This window comes from Dermacentor silvarum, chromosome 5, assembly GCF_013339745.2.
Source record: "Dermacentor silvarum isolate Dsil-2018 chromosome 5, BIME_Dsil_1.4, whole genome shotgun sequence".
Taxonomy (NCBI): domain Eukaryota; kingdom Metazoa; phylum Arthropoda; class Arachnida; order Ixodida; family Ixodidae; genus Dermacentor; species Dermacentor silvarum.
The window spans coordinates 162,492,091-162,508,274 of record NC_051158.1 but is presented as its reverse complement, the minus strand read 5'-3'; the positions used below and the strand labels follow the sequence as shown (position 1 = coordinate 162,508,274).

Here is a 16,184-nt window from a genome sequence, read left to right as displayed (position 1 = left end):
AGATTGACTGAGCCGCTCTGGTTGAGACACGCTGCCAACGCTGCCCGCTGCTCTCTTGTACTGTGTTCACATTAGATTCTGGTGGAGGTGCTGCGGTTTCCCCCAACCTGGAATTACGCACCCGAACTCTGCCGTCCGTCATGCCTGACGACCCCAGCCCGACATCCACACCGGTTACTCCAGCCATCATATGTGCCGGTGCCCAGCGTCAGCGGGATCCTGACATCTTCTGCGGCACCGATGAGAAAGACGTTGAAGATTGGCTGGAATCGTATGAACGCGCCAGCAACACTAACAAATGGGACGACACCCAGAAGCTCAACAACGCGATGTTCTATCTGTCGGGCGTCGCCAAGCTGTGGTTTCGAAACCACGAAGCCGATCTCCGCACATGGGCTCGCTTCAAAACCAGCATTGCAGACGTTTTCGGCCGCCCTGGCGTGTGCAAGCTTCGCGCTGAATAACGCCTGCGCAGCCGATCCCAGCAAACTGGTGAAACGTTCACCAGCTACATAGAGGACATCGTCGACCTCTGCCGGCGTGTCAACCCGTCGATGGCGGAGGGGGACAAGGTATGTCACATCATGAAGGGCATTTCCGACGATGCCTTTCATATGCTGCTGTCAAAAAGCCCTGACACAGTTTCTCAGGTCATTGAGCTTTGCCAGAGTTTCGACGAGCTCTGCAGGCAGCGTCTTCTCACACGGCGCCCACCTGTGTCCGATGAAAGCCTCGCGAGCGTGGCCGTGGCTCCTGACATGGACTCCCTGCTTTGCCAAATTAAAGAGTTCGTCCGTGCTGAGGTCGCTCGCCAGCTTTCGCTGCTGTCCTCAGCCACGTCACCACCCTCGTCTTTGCCGGCCAACCTTCGCCAGGTCACCCAAGAGCAAGTTTGCGCAGCTCTCCCTTCTGCCCGCGAGACTCCACCAGTGCCGACTCCCGTTGCTTTTCCCGAGGTGACTGCACCTCTTAGCTATGCCGAGGCTCTCGCACGGCCACCACCTCAGACCTTTGCGCCATTCCCATCAGCCGTGCCACTGCGTCCAGCCCCCCACTTCGTTCAGCCGCGGTACCCACACAGCAGTGGACAATGGCGCACTCCTGACAACCGCCCAATATGTTTTGCATGTGGTCTACCTGGCCACATTGCACGATTTTGCCGTCGCCGCCCAACATCCTACCGCCGTAGCTTCGACACCGAACCATACGGTTCACCATACCCGTCGTCCTCCGTGCCTCAGAACCCTGGCCAGATGTCTTCTTACTCGGACCACCGCCCTCTTGTTGACCGCCGTTCGCTATCGCCCCGACGTCGCTCGCTTTCACCGATGCGTCGTCGTCCTTCTACGCCAGAACGGGAAAACTAATCGCCGCAGTTCCAGAGGCGAGAACTGCGTCACCCACGAACAGACCAAGGCCTCTTCCTTCTCCGACTAATATTATTGATGTATATGTGGACGGCGTCGCTGCACTCGCCCTCGTTGACACTGGTGCCGCAGTTTCGGTTATTAGTGCCACACTTTACCGTTCGCTCAGGAAAGTTACGACGCCACTGTCAAACGTATCCCTTCGTACTGCCAGCGCAGACCGCATCACGCCTGCAGCTGCGTGTACTGCTCGTGTTGTGATCAACGGCCTCCTCTACATCGTCGAATTTTTGGTGCTGTGTTCTTGTTCCCATGATCTTATTTTGGGCTGGGACTTCCTTTCCGCTAATAAGGCCATCATCGACTGTTCTCGTGCTGAGGTGGAATTTCAAACGCTGTGCGACGCCCCGCTCCTTGACGCTCGTGAACCTGACGATAAAGTTTTTGTTGACGAAGACGTTACCATTCCACCGCACTCTTCTGCCATAGCCACGGTGTCATGCAACCTTGTTGCTCATGCCAGCGCACTTTTTACGCCATCCGCCATTTTCGCTCGTCGCAAATGTTCCCCGCTGCCTTTCGATGTTTTGGACGTTCATGCCGGCATCAGCACACTGCTCGTCTCCAACCAATTGTCCTGTCCTCTCACTTTGCTTCGTGGGGAATGCGTTGGCCGCGTCCAGTGTGTCGACCCTGCTGCCATCATTGATATGCCAACTGGTTCCACCGCCACTCATGAGGTCGCCGGAATGACCTGTAACCCCGCGCAGGAGCCGACTTCGCCCGATGTTCTCCATAGCTCCATCGCCGACACGTTGACTGTTTCCCAACGCGCCCAGCTTCTACGCCTTCTCGACAAGTTCCGTTCGTCTTTCGACTGCCAGCATGTTCCCTTGGGCCGCACGTCAACTGTTTGTCATCGCATCGACACGGGTACTAGTGTGCCACTGCGACAAAGACCCTATCGTGTATCCGCGACAGAGCGCCGTGTCATCGATGACCAAGTAGCTGACATGCTGAAGCGCGGCGTCATTCAGCCTTCGGATAGCCCCTGGGCATCTCCCGTTGTTCTTGTTAAGAAAAAGGACGGATCGATTCGATTCTGTGTCGATTACCGTCGTCTTAACAAAATAACTCGTAAAGATGTTTACCCTCTTCCGAGAATTGACGACGCCCTTGACTGTCTCCAAGGCGCGGAGTTCTTCTATCGACTTACGTAGCGGCTATCGGCAAGTCCCCATGGCACCCGAAGACCAACCTAAGACGGCCTTTGTAACACCAGATGGCCTATATGAATTTCGTGTCATGCCTTTCGGGCTTTGCAACGCCCCAGCCACATTTGAGCGTATGATGGACAACCTGTTGCGTGGTCTCAAGTGGAAAACGTGCCTGTGCTACTTAGATGATGTGGTTATTTTTTCGCCCGATTTTCCCACCCATCTCTGTTGGCTGGAGGAAGTGTTACAGTGCCTAACGGCCGCCGGCCTTCAGCTCAACCTGAAGAAATGCCACTTTGGCGCAAGTCAGCTCACCATCCTTGGCCATGTCGTATCTAAACACGGTATTCTTCCTGACGCCGCCAAGCTCCGTGCAGTTGCTGATTTTCCCAAACCTTCCTCCGTACGAGAACTTCGCAGCTTCCTTGGCCTCTGCTCTTACTTTCGCCGCTTCATTCGGAATTTTGCGTCCATCACCGCTCCCTTGAATCAGCTTCTACGGAGCGACTTGAACAATTACGCCTGGTCCCCTGCCTGTGACGATGCCTTCCAAGAGTTGCGTCGTCTATTAACATCGCCGCCTATACTGCGTCACTTCGACCCGAGTGCTCCGATTGAAGTACACACTGACGCCAGCGGTGTTGGGCTCGGCGCTGTGCTCGCGCAGCGCAAACCTGGGTTCGACGAGTACGTCGTTGCATACGCAAGCCGTACCCTCACCAAAGCAGAGACAAATTATTCCGTTACGGAGAAAGAATGTTTGGCCATAATCTGGGCACTTGGTAAATTTCGACCCTACCTCTATGGCCGCCCCTTTGACGTAATTACAGACCACCATGCACTTTGTTGGCTGTCCACATTGAAGGACCCCTCAGGTCGATTAGCTCGCTGGGCTTTGCGGTTGCAAGATTTCGACGTGCGCGTTGTCTACAGGTCTGGCCGCCGCCACACTGACGCCGACGCGCTTTCCCGTTCGCCCGTGTCAACCGTAAGCGATGCCTGCCTCTCTGCCGTTGACCACGTACTTTCGTTCCCAGTAGGCTGCGACATGGCTTCGGAGCAACGCAAAGATGCCTGGATTAGTGCTCTTATCCGCTTCCTTTCTAACCCGTCGACTGTTCCTCCACCTTCTCGAGCTTTGCGCCGTCAAGCTTCGCACTTCGAAATGCGGGATGGACTTCTCTATCGCCGGAATTACGTCTCCGACATCCGCAAGTGGTTGCTCGTCATACCGCGACATCTTCGTGGTGAAATATGTTCTGCCTTCCACACTGACCCGCAGTGTGCACACGCGGGTGTCTTCAAGACGTACACCCGGCTTCGCTCCAGGTTTTATCGGCGTGGCATGTACACCTTTGTGTGCAAGTACATTCGGTCGTGCCCTCAGTGCCAACGCCGCAAAGTTCCTTCTCAGCATGTCTCTGGTCCACTACAGCCAATCCCGTGTCCTGCCAGGCCCTTCGATCGCATTGGGATTGACCTGTATGGACCCCTTCCGAGCACGGCTTCCGGAAACCGCTGGATAGTCGTCGCCATCGACCACTTGACGCGATACGCAGAAACAGCCGCTCTGCCTGCTGCCACAGCTCGTGATATCGCATCCTTCCTACTGAAAAACTTTATTCTCCGTCACGGTGCACCTCGCGAACTTTTGAGCGATAGAGGACGTGTGTTCCTCTCCGAAGTCGTAAACGCGCTTCTTACTGAATGTCGCATCGTTCATCGCACCACCACCGCCTACCATCCTCAAACTAACGGTCTGACGGAAAGATTTAACCACACCCTTGGCGACATGCTCTCCAAATACGTCGCCTCTGATCACACTGATTGGGACCTCATTCTGCCATTCATCACGTTCGCCTACAACACTGCACCACAGGCGACCACAAACTTTTCCCCATTCTTTCTCTTGTACGGCCGCGAACCTTCGACTGTGTGTCGTGTGTCCCATGTGTGTCCGTTCGTCTCCTTCTTTGTCCTCGTCCTTACTAAGCGCTGAAATTACAGGCTTCGACTACTCTCGACACCATTCTTCCGTACAGACCCGATTCATCCGAATGTACACCCATCTCTGAAGTTGCCCGCCGCGCCGAGGAATGCCGTCAACTCGCCCGTTCCTTTACAGCCGTCGACCAATGGCAACAAAAATCTCGACGTGACGATGATCACACGCATTGTCACTTTCTTCCGGACTCCCTTGTGTGGCTTTGGGTTCCTGCCGTTCCTGCTGGCCTCTCATCCAAGCTTGTATCAAAATATCAAGAACCCTACCGTGTTGTAGCGCAGACATCGCCTGTGAACTATATTGTCGAGCCTGTCACGCCACCTACGGACCAACGCTGTCGTGGTCGTGAAACCGTCCACGTACAACGCCTGAAGCCGTATTACGACCCCTTGATTCTATGTTCACCATGAGTCGCCAGGATGGCTCCTTTTCCGATGGGGGGTGATTGTAGTGAAGACGAATGCCCGGCGCTGCAGCCACATCGCCAGTCATCCGGGAAGCGCGAGCTCGAGATTGACTGAGCCGCTCTGGTTGAGACACGCTGCCAACGCTGCCCGCTGCTCTCTTGTACTGTGTTCACATTAGAGTACAGCTTTTTTCTGTAGCCTATATATTCTGCCTAAGTTCTTTTCCGTTGTGGTGCCCCATACTAGATAGCAATAAGTTAGTGTAGATACGAATAGAGAATTATATAGTAGAAGTTTGATCCTTTGCGGCAAGCTAAAGCGAAGACGTGATAGGACACCTACGACACGAGAAAGTTTAGAGTGAACAAGATCAGCGTGATTGTTCCATAACATATTTTCGTGAAAAACCACTCCCAGGGTTTTCATTATAGGTTCAATTTTAATTGTTTCCGGGCCAATCGTTAGTGTCAAATCGCAGTTTATGGGCTTGTTTTTGGGACGAAAGAGCACTGATTTTGTTTTAGAAGTGTTTATAATTAACGAATTCCTTATACTCCATGCGTTCAGTGATTGCAAGACATCGTTTGCTTTGTGCACAAGTTTATGCAAATCGCAGTCCCTAAAAAACAAGCTTGTATCATCTGCATAAATAATGAACGTTGTATTATTATCTATGTTCACCAAATCATTTACATAAATATTGAAAAGTAGCGGACCCAGAATACTACCTTGGGGGACGCCATTTGACAACTCTTTAAAATTAGACGCGTAGCCATTTATTTCAACTTTTTGCTGTCGGTATTTCAAATATGATTTTATTACATTTAAGAAGTTACCCCGGAAACCATAGTGGTCTAGTTTTTTAATTAGTGTAATGTGATTAATTCTATCGAAGGCTTTTGAAAAGTCAACGAATATTCCAAGTGTATATGTTTCCTTTTCGAATGCATCTAGTATGATTTCTTTTTGCGTTAGTAGAGCAGTTTCGGTTGAACGCTGCTTTGTGAAACCAAACTGGAAAGGCTTCATAATGTGGTGCTTGGTTAAGAATGAAACTATCCGTTCATGTATTAGTTTTTCAACTACTTTAGAAAAAACTGGCAGAATAGAAATGGGTCTATAGTTTGATATGCTATTTTTGTCTCCACCCTTGAAAATAATAGAAACTTTGGCTATCTGAAGACGCCTAGGAAAAGTGCCTAATGTAAACATTAAATTAATGATATATTCTAAGACAGAGGATACACTATGAATAAGATGTTTAATTGGCCGAATTTTCAGGCCGTCAGCGTCACAACACCTGCTGTTCTTTAGGGACATGAAGTGAGCCGTAAGCTCCTCTGTAGTTACCGGAAACAGAAATGCACTTTCTCTTATTTGCGTGCCCATGTACCGGGCGAAATTATTGTCATGTGAGCTATCTCCAATGCAGGTAAAGAATTTGTTAAAGGCTTCGGAAAGGTCATACCCAGTGAGGATCTGGTTGTCCACGGTAAGTTTAATCGGGTATGTGTTGCTGTCGAGCTTGGATTAAGCAACATATTTGACTTTTTCCAGACGGCTTCAGACGTTTTGTTTTTTTCAGGGTCAAAGAGGTTACTGAAATAATCAAGTTTGCTTTTTCTTAAGAGAGAATTTGTAATGTTTCTGTGTTTTCTAAATGTCTCAAAGTCTTCGTTGTCCCTAGATTTCAAAAAGCGCTCGTAAAGTGCATTTTTTAATTTTATAGCTTTAAGGCACTCTGAAGTAATCCAAGGTTTCCTCTTGCATGGCCGCTTTTTTGTTTTGACTGGAAAGCACTTGTTATAGGTTTCTATGAAAGTTTCAATAGAAACATTATACGCTGTGTCTGCATCGGTTTCACGGAAAACGGTGTCCCATTTTATCCTGGATATACATGCAGTGGACATATCAATAGTGTTTGGGCATATGTACCGGAATTTTGGAGATGGTGGCTTTGCATCCTTTAATTTAAGTTTCTTTTGGCTTAAAATTGCGTATACAGGTAGATGGTCACTAATATGTGCTTTAAGGACACCAGCACAAATAGGCGCACTTATGTTATTTGTTATAATGACGTCAATAAGCGTGGAGGATTGAGCATGGAATCGAGTAGGCTCTTTTATAACATTTGTAAATGCGTTAGATTCCAAGATATCTGAAAGTTCAAGACACTGGGGGCTGGAAGTTAGCATGTCAATATTTAGATCTCCACCGATAGTAAGGTGGTAATCATTTTCATTGGCCCACGACAGGAGGGTGTCCAAAAACATAAGGAAGGTAGACACGTTGCATTTAGGAGGGCGGTATATCACAGAAAAAATTTCCGAACTACATTTCACCGTCAACACCTCGTAATCGTCAGTAATCATAGAAAAAGGCTCAACTATTTCACACGGAAACAGATCATTTACTAAAAGCATAACCCCGCCACCCATCTTATCACCCCGGTTCAAGAAATAAGTAGCATAACTAGGTATGCGAAGAACTTCAGACTCGTGGCGATACCAGGTTTCGGTAACCATGATGACGTCAAAAGAGAATTTAAACGATTCGAGCAGTATCGTTATCTCGTCTGCCTTGTTTCTGGCTGATTGTGCATTTACATGCACAGCTCAGCGCCTAAAGGATTTACAGTCGCCGACAGGCAATGAGGAAATGACGGGAATTGCCTAATATTTGAAAAGTCGGGAGTTCGGAGTGTTGGATGAGGCAGTGACGTATTCCACAAGTAGCCGAAGGAGGTGTATTCTCGGATGATCACTTGCGGGGTAGCTTCACTTTTGCAAGATTTTACGTTACTTGTGCCAGGATGCATCGGTGTCTGCGAGTGACGCCGTCCTTGGCACAGTGCCAAGCGCGCTATCTTATCACAGTGCCAGGATCGCTTTCACCTGTTGGTGCTTCTGGTGCAACAAAACTGAATACTGTCTGTGAAAGTGGTCGTCCAAAAATATGACCCAAGTTCATCAATGTGTTGCTGCGTGCAAATATGTGCTTGCCTGTAACCTGGTCAGTCTGTATATCGACCATTGTCGTGCTCTCGCTAGATAGATGAAGTTACAGTCCATGCTTACACCGAATCTTCAGCCACTGGCAATACAGTGGAAACTCGTTGATACGATCTTCATGGCAACCAGAAAATAAAGCTTATGGTCTGCAAATTGTAATACCCGAACATAATTATATATAAGAAATGGTATATAAGAAAAAAACATATCCCGAAAAACATATCATGCACAATCGTATCAACAATATTCCGCTGTATAACAAAGTCAATTGAGCTGTGTTAGGCGAATGATATTGTGTTTCCTTGCAACAGTCAATGTTCAGTGCTTCCCTCACCTAATTCCCACCCTCGTTCGTCCATGCATCGCGGGTGGAGTTGGCGCTGCCTGAGGAAGTTGCTGGGACTGTCGCTATTTAACATGTAATTTAACAAATGCTAGATGCACTGAGCTCACACGGCAACCAGCAAATGCAGCCCTGCTGTCTTTCAACAAGTAGTGGCTTGGTTTGGCTTGCTCTGCAGTTTGGGTGGGCTCAGCAACTTCTGAAATTGACTAAGCTTTGCTAGTTTCGGTTTCGAGGTTGCACCGGCAGCATGGCCGGCAACCATACCGGCGACGTAATAAAAACAAAATATCGCTGTTTTTGCTCGATTCTAATTGGTATGCGGTCGTGCAGGCTTAGTCCAAATATCGAACGGCACGCTGTAAGATGGCCGAAATTCCTGCCAAGATAGCATTGTTGATATTCCTGCCAAAAGTGTGCATTCTTGGTGGTTGGAAGTGCGCAGCTAGGGTGTCTAGCGCGTTTGCCGTCTTTGTTTTAGACTTTTTTAGTTATATGTGCCACACTTGACATTTTCTTGTAAGTATATGCCTAACTCACAATATATCATGTGGAAACGTTGGGGGAACGATGATGGATCAAAGTGGATTCTAATATATAAGTGTCCGTAATCCCTTTGGTGGGGACGGGCTCTAGCGATGTTATATCCGGGAAAAGGTATAAACGAGGAACATATCAGCGAGCTTCTACTGTACCTCCAAGATATGGCGCAGGCAGTGTACGTGCTTAGCCATGTGGACAGCCATGCGTAGTCTTGGCCGGTCTAAAGGAGGAGGCATGCGCCTACCCTCCTACCTTAGTTGGCACTTGATGACCACCAACATTGGGTGTGCAGGAAGATGGCATGCATCAAGCTACCATCCTTCTCTGCTCACACTCTCAAACTTTTCCTTGTACCCACGCATACAGCGTGCAAGGCGCAATAGGATCTTTATTGCACTTGGCCGCCTTAAGGAACATCACAGTGACTTAAAATTCGCCTGGAGTGTCCATGTAGTAATTGATATCACAATGAAATTTGCCGGCTTAGGATGAAGTTGGTTAATACAAGACACAGGTGAATTGCAAATCTCTTTTGTCTTGCAGTGGACATTACACAGGCTCATGATGGCGATGGTCTGTGCTTGGTCTAATGTGCAGGTCATGTCTATGCCAGTGTACGACGCATAGTTGGGACCCGACGTATGCTGTCTGAGGGCGCAAATGCAATGGGGGGAGCCGCTTGGAATACCATGGGAGCCGCAGGATTTTCCAGACCTCGGCAGGGTGTTCTGACTCGGCTTGCTGAGGACCTCGTGAAGGACGTGAAGAAGACGCTAAACTCAACAAAAAGTGAGTGTTAAGGACTGACTGTTCACCAATTTGGTATGTGTTCATTTTGGAAATGGCACCACAGCAAAAAAAACAGACATGAATTAGCAAAGAGATCGGGCTAGTTGGTAGTAGTCCATGATACAACATTTTAGTGCGAATGAGACGCAACGAGGGAACGACATACACAGGTGTGTGTAAATTAAGGAACATGTGGTGTGTCACGTAACAGTGGAACCTTTTCCTGCTTCATTCTGTTAATTTGAATCCAGTTAATTTGTTTCTCGGTTAACCCATTCTGACCCATAATAAAACTGCCAGTGCGATTTTCATGAAACTTTGAGAATAATGAAAAAATAATACAAATACAGCAGAACCCCGCTGTTACGTTCCTGGCTGCTGCGTTTTCCCGGCTGTTACGTCGTTTCCGGCCGGTCCCGGCACAGCTCCCATAGAAGCCAATGAATTGGTAACCCAGCTGTTATGTCGCAACTGTGGGACCGTTCCCGCATCATACGTTGCGAACTGCCACCCCGCTCCGGCCTGAGCAGTCATTTTGACTTTTCTTTTCACTTGGCCTGGTTGCTTGACGGTGGCATTGGCCGCCCAAAGTGCCGGGGGCGACACTTATGACGTATTTTCGGTTTCCGCCAGCAAAAGTATGGCCCTTTTGCTATGGTATTGTATGGTATGGTATTTGCTATCTAAAGATGGTGTCTATGACGCATTGCGGCCCTAAAATTGGTTTTGGCTCATAGATGTTCCGTGTAAAGTCCAAGGGTGATAACGCCGTCGCCGCATGCCGTATGTTGTATGTGCGAGTGCAAGCGTGCGAGGGGAGCCGACGACCGCGTCTAAATCTCGTGCGTGAAAGAAAGAAAACCAGGGAGGAAGCGCGAGCCTTCTTCCGTTGCGCCGAGGCACCAGTGAGGGACCGAGGGGGTAGGGATAGCGGGAAGCGTTGTGCCCACTGTAGTTGTGCTCTGGCATTAACTGCGCGGCGGCACGCGGTCGCGCGGGCCGTATCTTGAAAGCGATATATGTTGGGGCAGAGTCTACGCAGTGTAGGTGCATCAGCGGCTCGTAGCTTTGTGCGTGCTGTGTGTTCTCGGTGCTCAGTTTGCGTTTAAACGATAGACAACGGCACCAGACAACAGCAGCAGCGGCGCCTAAATTCCTCACGCCAGCGTTTGACAGCGCGTGTCCGCGCTCATCGAGTGTGATGTGTTCATGTTGGCTTGTGGGTACTGACACCTTGCTTGTTAATATTGTTAATAAGTGATTGTTTACAAGTTTATACGGACAATAAAACTACTATGCTTACTTTGTATAGCTGTGTACTAATTTGCTATCGCAATCGATACTTCGACTGTCGGGCGAAACTACGACTTTTTTTCACATGTAAGAATTAAAATAATATTCTGTGCAGTTCAACACTACTCCCATTTCTAAATTTTTCCTCTTTCCCGGCTCTTACGTTTTTTTTTACGGTCCTGTGAGAAACGTATCAGCGGGGCTCTACTGTATCGCATCTGCAAAACATTATCGACAAATATTGATCGGTTCTGAAGTTACAATGGGGTACTACCATATTTTCCAGTGTATAAGTCCCTTTCTTTTTCTGAATTTTTCAGAAATAGCATCACCAGCTAGAACAACTCTCTGGCATTTTTGCCATATACGTTGCTTTTGTTTTGTCAGAAATCGTCTGAATCCTGTCAGAAATCGTCTGAAGTCCTGTCAGAAATCGACTGAATTTCTGTATTAAAAATTTTGTATATCTTGATCTAATGCAGATATACAAAATCTAATTAGATATTTACAATCAGAAGAAAGAACTCAACAATACTATTAAATACCATCCAATTACACTATTAAATACCACCAAATTCATGCCAAAATTAACAAATCTAATTGTAGAACCCACATGTCCCCTTACGCATATGTGAATGGTCACACACTTCCATTAGGGATGGTCGACTAATTTTTTTATTCGATTAACGATTAATCATTCATCATTTTAGCCTTTAATTGATTAATTGTTTTCGATGCAGGGTTTTTCATCGAATAATCAAAATTTTTGCCGGGTACTTTAAAAAGGTTAAAACACAGTCTTCTACTTTTCAAGGACCCTATTTTAATGTTTGGGAGGTTGAACCAAGTTAGAAATGCAAGTGAAGAAAGTTTAATCTTTCATTTGTTGAAGACTAAATATAGTTGGCACTAGTGTCCTCTGAAAATATAAACTTATATGTTATAAAATGGCACTTAGAGCAGCATTAAACAAGATAAATGGCACTAGTGAATCCCTGTACAATACAGTTAAACAAGAAATAAGAAAAATGGCAGAAGTGAAAGGTGAAGTCCAACTAAAATATGCAAGTAATTGCAATATTATTACGATATGAACTAGAGATGCTCAAAAGACGAGCCACCCCGAGAAAGACGATGAAGTGTGTCTGGGTTTATAGCGCGATCAAGGTGTTGGCCTGGCGGTTTGGTTCTAGTGTAAATATATTGTAAATAGCCTCTTTCCTGTGTGTCTTTCCACACGTAACATTCTGGTGGAGGATTGCGATCCCCGTCCTCGCCACGGAACTCCGAAGCGGTCGCTTCGGAGTTCCATGCCTACCATGCCTACCGATGACGAGACCGCATCTGCAACGGCTTCAGCTCGTCCGCCTGCTCCAATCATCACGGTTGCCCAACATCGCGACCCTGGTGTGTTCTCTGGCCTGGAGGGACAGGACGTTGATGAATGGATCAAGCTCTATGAATATGCCAGTGCTATGAATACGCCAGGTGGGACCCAACGATTATGCTTGCCAATGTCATCTTTTATCTCGGCGGCACCCCACGCGTGTGGTACCAAACGCATGACGACGATTTCACCAGTTGGGACACTTTCAAAGAACAGCTTCGGGAACTGTTCGGCGACCCCATTGGGCGCAAGGTTGCCGCGAGAAAGGCTCTTGCGTCTCGAGTTCAGACATCTATGGAGCCCTACATTTCATACATCCTCGACATTTTGGCTCTATGTCCCAAAGCTGACGACACTATGTCTGAAGCAGATAAAGTGGCACATGTGTTAAAGGGCATTGCCGACAACGCTTTCAATTTGCTTGTTTTCGGCAACGTCTCAACTATTGACGCCATCATAAAAGAATGCCGTCGCCTTGAACAAGCTAAGAGCCGCCGTATCACACGCCACATCACGCAGCTATCAAACACTGCTGCTACGTCGACATGTGAGGGTCGACCGCGTCAGACGACCACCTGTGACGACGTAACCCGTATTGTTCGCCGCGAGCTCGAGGCCACCTGTTCACCAGCTTTCTCCGCGACGCCTCCCGATCCGCCTGCAACCACGATTGCAATGATTCAGGCCGTCGTCAGACAGGAATTTGAGAACATGGGTCTGAACTCCGTGTATTCAACGACTCAACCCAACGTCCACCACAGCTTGAACTAGCGATTATGCCCGTGATGCAATCGCCCGTGCTGACCATGCTTGCCAACTTGTGCGTGCTCGTCTGCAAGTGTCTCAAGACAAACAGAAGCAACGCTAAAAAATTATGGGGTTTCACGTGCCAAAACCAGTTCTGATTATGAGGCACGCCGTAGTGGGGGACTCCGGAAATTTAGACCACCTGGGGTTCTTTAACGTGCACCTAAATCTAAGTACACGGGTGTTTTCGCATTTCGCCCCCATCGAAATGCGGCCGCCGTGGCCGGGATTCGATCCCGCGACCTCGTGCTCAGCAGCCCAACACCGCGACCTCGTGCTCAGCAGCCCAACAGAAGCAACGCTACGACCCCCGTCACCGTGATGTGCATTTTGCGCCCGGCACCCTTGTGTTGCTTTGGTCACCATCGCGTAAAGTTGGCCTTTGTGAAAAACTGCTCTCCTGTTACACAGGCCCATATCACGTGCTCCACCAAGTGACCGATGTCACCTATGCAATCGTTCTAGCCATGCCCACTACGTCCTCTGCTGTGACAACCAGTGATATCGTCCATGTCGCCCGACTCATACCCTACACCTCTCCAAGCGCCTTGGATATTTAACAGCACCGCGACGGTGCTTTTGCCACCTGGGGGGTAGTACTACGATATGAACTAGAGATGCTCAAGAGACGAGCCTCCAGCGAGAAAGACGATGAAGTGTGTCTGGGTTTTTGGCGCGAGCAAGGTGTCACCCTGGCGGTTTGGTTCCAGTGTAAATATATTGAAAATAGCCTCTTTCGTGTGTGTCTTTCCACACGTAACAATATGCACAGGGTAAAAAATAAAAAATGTCGCAGTTTCGCCCGAAAGGCGAAGCATCAATTGCGATAGCAAATTGGTAGAGAGCTATTCGGAGTAGGGATAGTAGGAGTAGTTTTATCGGCCGCATAAACTTGGACACATTCGCTTTCTAACTGAATTGACAAGCGTGGTGTCATTGCGCACAAGCAAACATGAATAGATCACACTGAATGACCGCAGACAACGACTGTCAAAATGCTGGCGCGGCCGCTGCAGCGGGCGAAGAATCGTGCGGTCTATCGCTTCAACGGAAACTGAGCGGCGAATGGACAGCGCATAAAGGTCAGAGCCGTGTGGAGACACGGCCGGGCTCGACTGGTGCGCGCGCTCGCGCGCTTCTTAAGAAGCGAGTGCGCGCACCAGTCGAGCCCGGCTGTGGTGGAGATAAAGAGACGGTGCGGGCGACGGCTACCACAGCCAGTGCAAGCGTATTTGTTGGCAGAGTAGAAGCTGCTCCTCCCGTCCCTCCCACGCTGCTTCCCCGCTTTTTTTTTTTTTTTTTTGCTTTCGCGGGGGGGATTGTGTTGCCAGTTCTCCTTGCGTTGGGTTGCAAGATAAGCATTTGGTGCCGTAGCACAGCGTCGCCCCGCCTCCCTCCCCCCCATACCCCCACGGCCTTTTGGGCGACAATCGCGTTTGCTTTCCGCCGTGCGTTGGCTCTCCGTGATAGCGTGTGTCCCCCTAGCGCTTTTACTCGTACAGCATGCGGCGACGAATTTTATCGCCCTTGGAATCTATACGGAACCTGACGGCGACGGCGACGACGACGCCGACGGCAGAAATCCCGTTGAAGTGTCCATATAATTGCTATCGCAATAAAAATACTGGAGTGAGGCGGAAGTCAACACGTCTGACGCTGGATATCAGAGACCATCCAATTCTTCGGGCAAATAGCATCACCATAGACAGCAAGCTACTGTGACGACGCGTGGTTGAAAGTTTTGTGGCTGCATCAGTGCAAAGAGTCAACGCACATCGTTGCTTGGCAGGTGTATGTTGGGGAAACAATCCAACGTCCATGCTTACACTGAACGCTGCACTGATAACAAACGGCATTCTCTATCAGCTGCCACTCATATCACCATCACTGAGTCAATTCGAGCGCTTGGATGCAGTATATAGCAAGGGACTTCACTTGGCGATGGGAGTTCCTCGGGCAGCTTCAAACAAGAAGGTTACTAATGAAGCAGTCTCTCCCACTCCACATTTTGGTATCTCAGGCCTTGTTCACGGAGCTATTAAGGCTGGGCGAATACCCGGCAGGCATGGCGCTTCTCTGGTGGCTAAGAACAACAATTCGCTCCCATTTCCATGTGGCGCTGAACACCTTCGGATATTTAGGATTGGAATGGCCTAAACGGAGTCTCGACCCACCATCGTCTTTTTCGGACGTTACCTGCAGCTTCAATGTACCCCGGCTTCTGGCGAAATGCACCATTCCAACTGCCGAAGCTAAATTCCTTGTAGTGGATCACTTGAGCACAGCGTATCAAAGCCAACTATAGCGTACACAGATGGGTCAGTGTGTGCACAAACGGATAGCTGTGCAGCGGCATTCTGCATACTCTGTCTTGATGTATCATGGTCTGGCTGCCTGTATCGCGTAGTTTCATCTCTAACAGTACAAAGCGCTGTAATTACTGCGGCCTTGCGAAAACTACGGGCCTATTCTGCACGAGATATCGTGGTACTGACGAACTGAAAGTCAGCTATAGAACGATTACATCTTGGCCTACCTCGAGAGGAGTTTACAAAGCAATCTCTAGCACTGATCAAAGATCTAATGAGCAAGGAATTTAACGTAAACTTTCAATGGATCTCATCCCACATAGGAATTGAAAGAAATAAAAAAGCTGACGCTCTTGCACGCCTAGCGCTGACATGTGTCCCAAAAGTGAGAGCGCCAAGCATTTTTCAGAACTCTAAGGATGCAATGCGTAATCACTTTAGGGCTACCCAAAAGACTACACACCAAACCTGTGTGATCTATGGACTTACTCGGAGGAAGTGACGCTGTTGTACCGCGTCAGAACTGACTCCGCGTGCACCTCGGCTAGGTCATTCAAGACTGGACGTTGCGTTTCAACGCTTTATGCCTTCTGTGGTGATATCGGCGACATTGAACATTTCATTTGGCTATGCCCTCCGTTCGACCCAGAAAGAAACGCGATGGTCGACAGCCTGCAAAAGAGCGGTCTTTCGCACAGGACCTTTG

General features: G+C 48.7%; 1 protein-coding gene across 4 annotated transcripts in view; it reads left to right on the top strand.

Annotated features, from left to right (window-relative positions):
• Nucleotides 1-16,184, top strand: part of LOC119453838 (zinc finger protein ZFP2) — a 71,586-nt gene that overhangs the window by 37,665 nt on the left and 17,737 nt on the right. For 3 of the 4 annotated variants that reach the window (XM_049666863.1, XM_049666862.1, XM_049666861.1), the window contains exon 5: nucleotides 9,507-9,682. In XM_049666863.1, the coding sequence (XP_049522820.1) occupies nucleotides 9,507-9,682 (176 nt within the window). Of the gene's footprint in view, nucleotides 1-9,490; nucleotides 9,683-16,184 lie in introns of all 4 variants that reach the window. The other variant, XM_037715884.2, reaches the window with a different exon arrangement.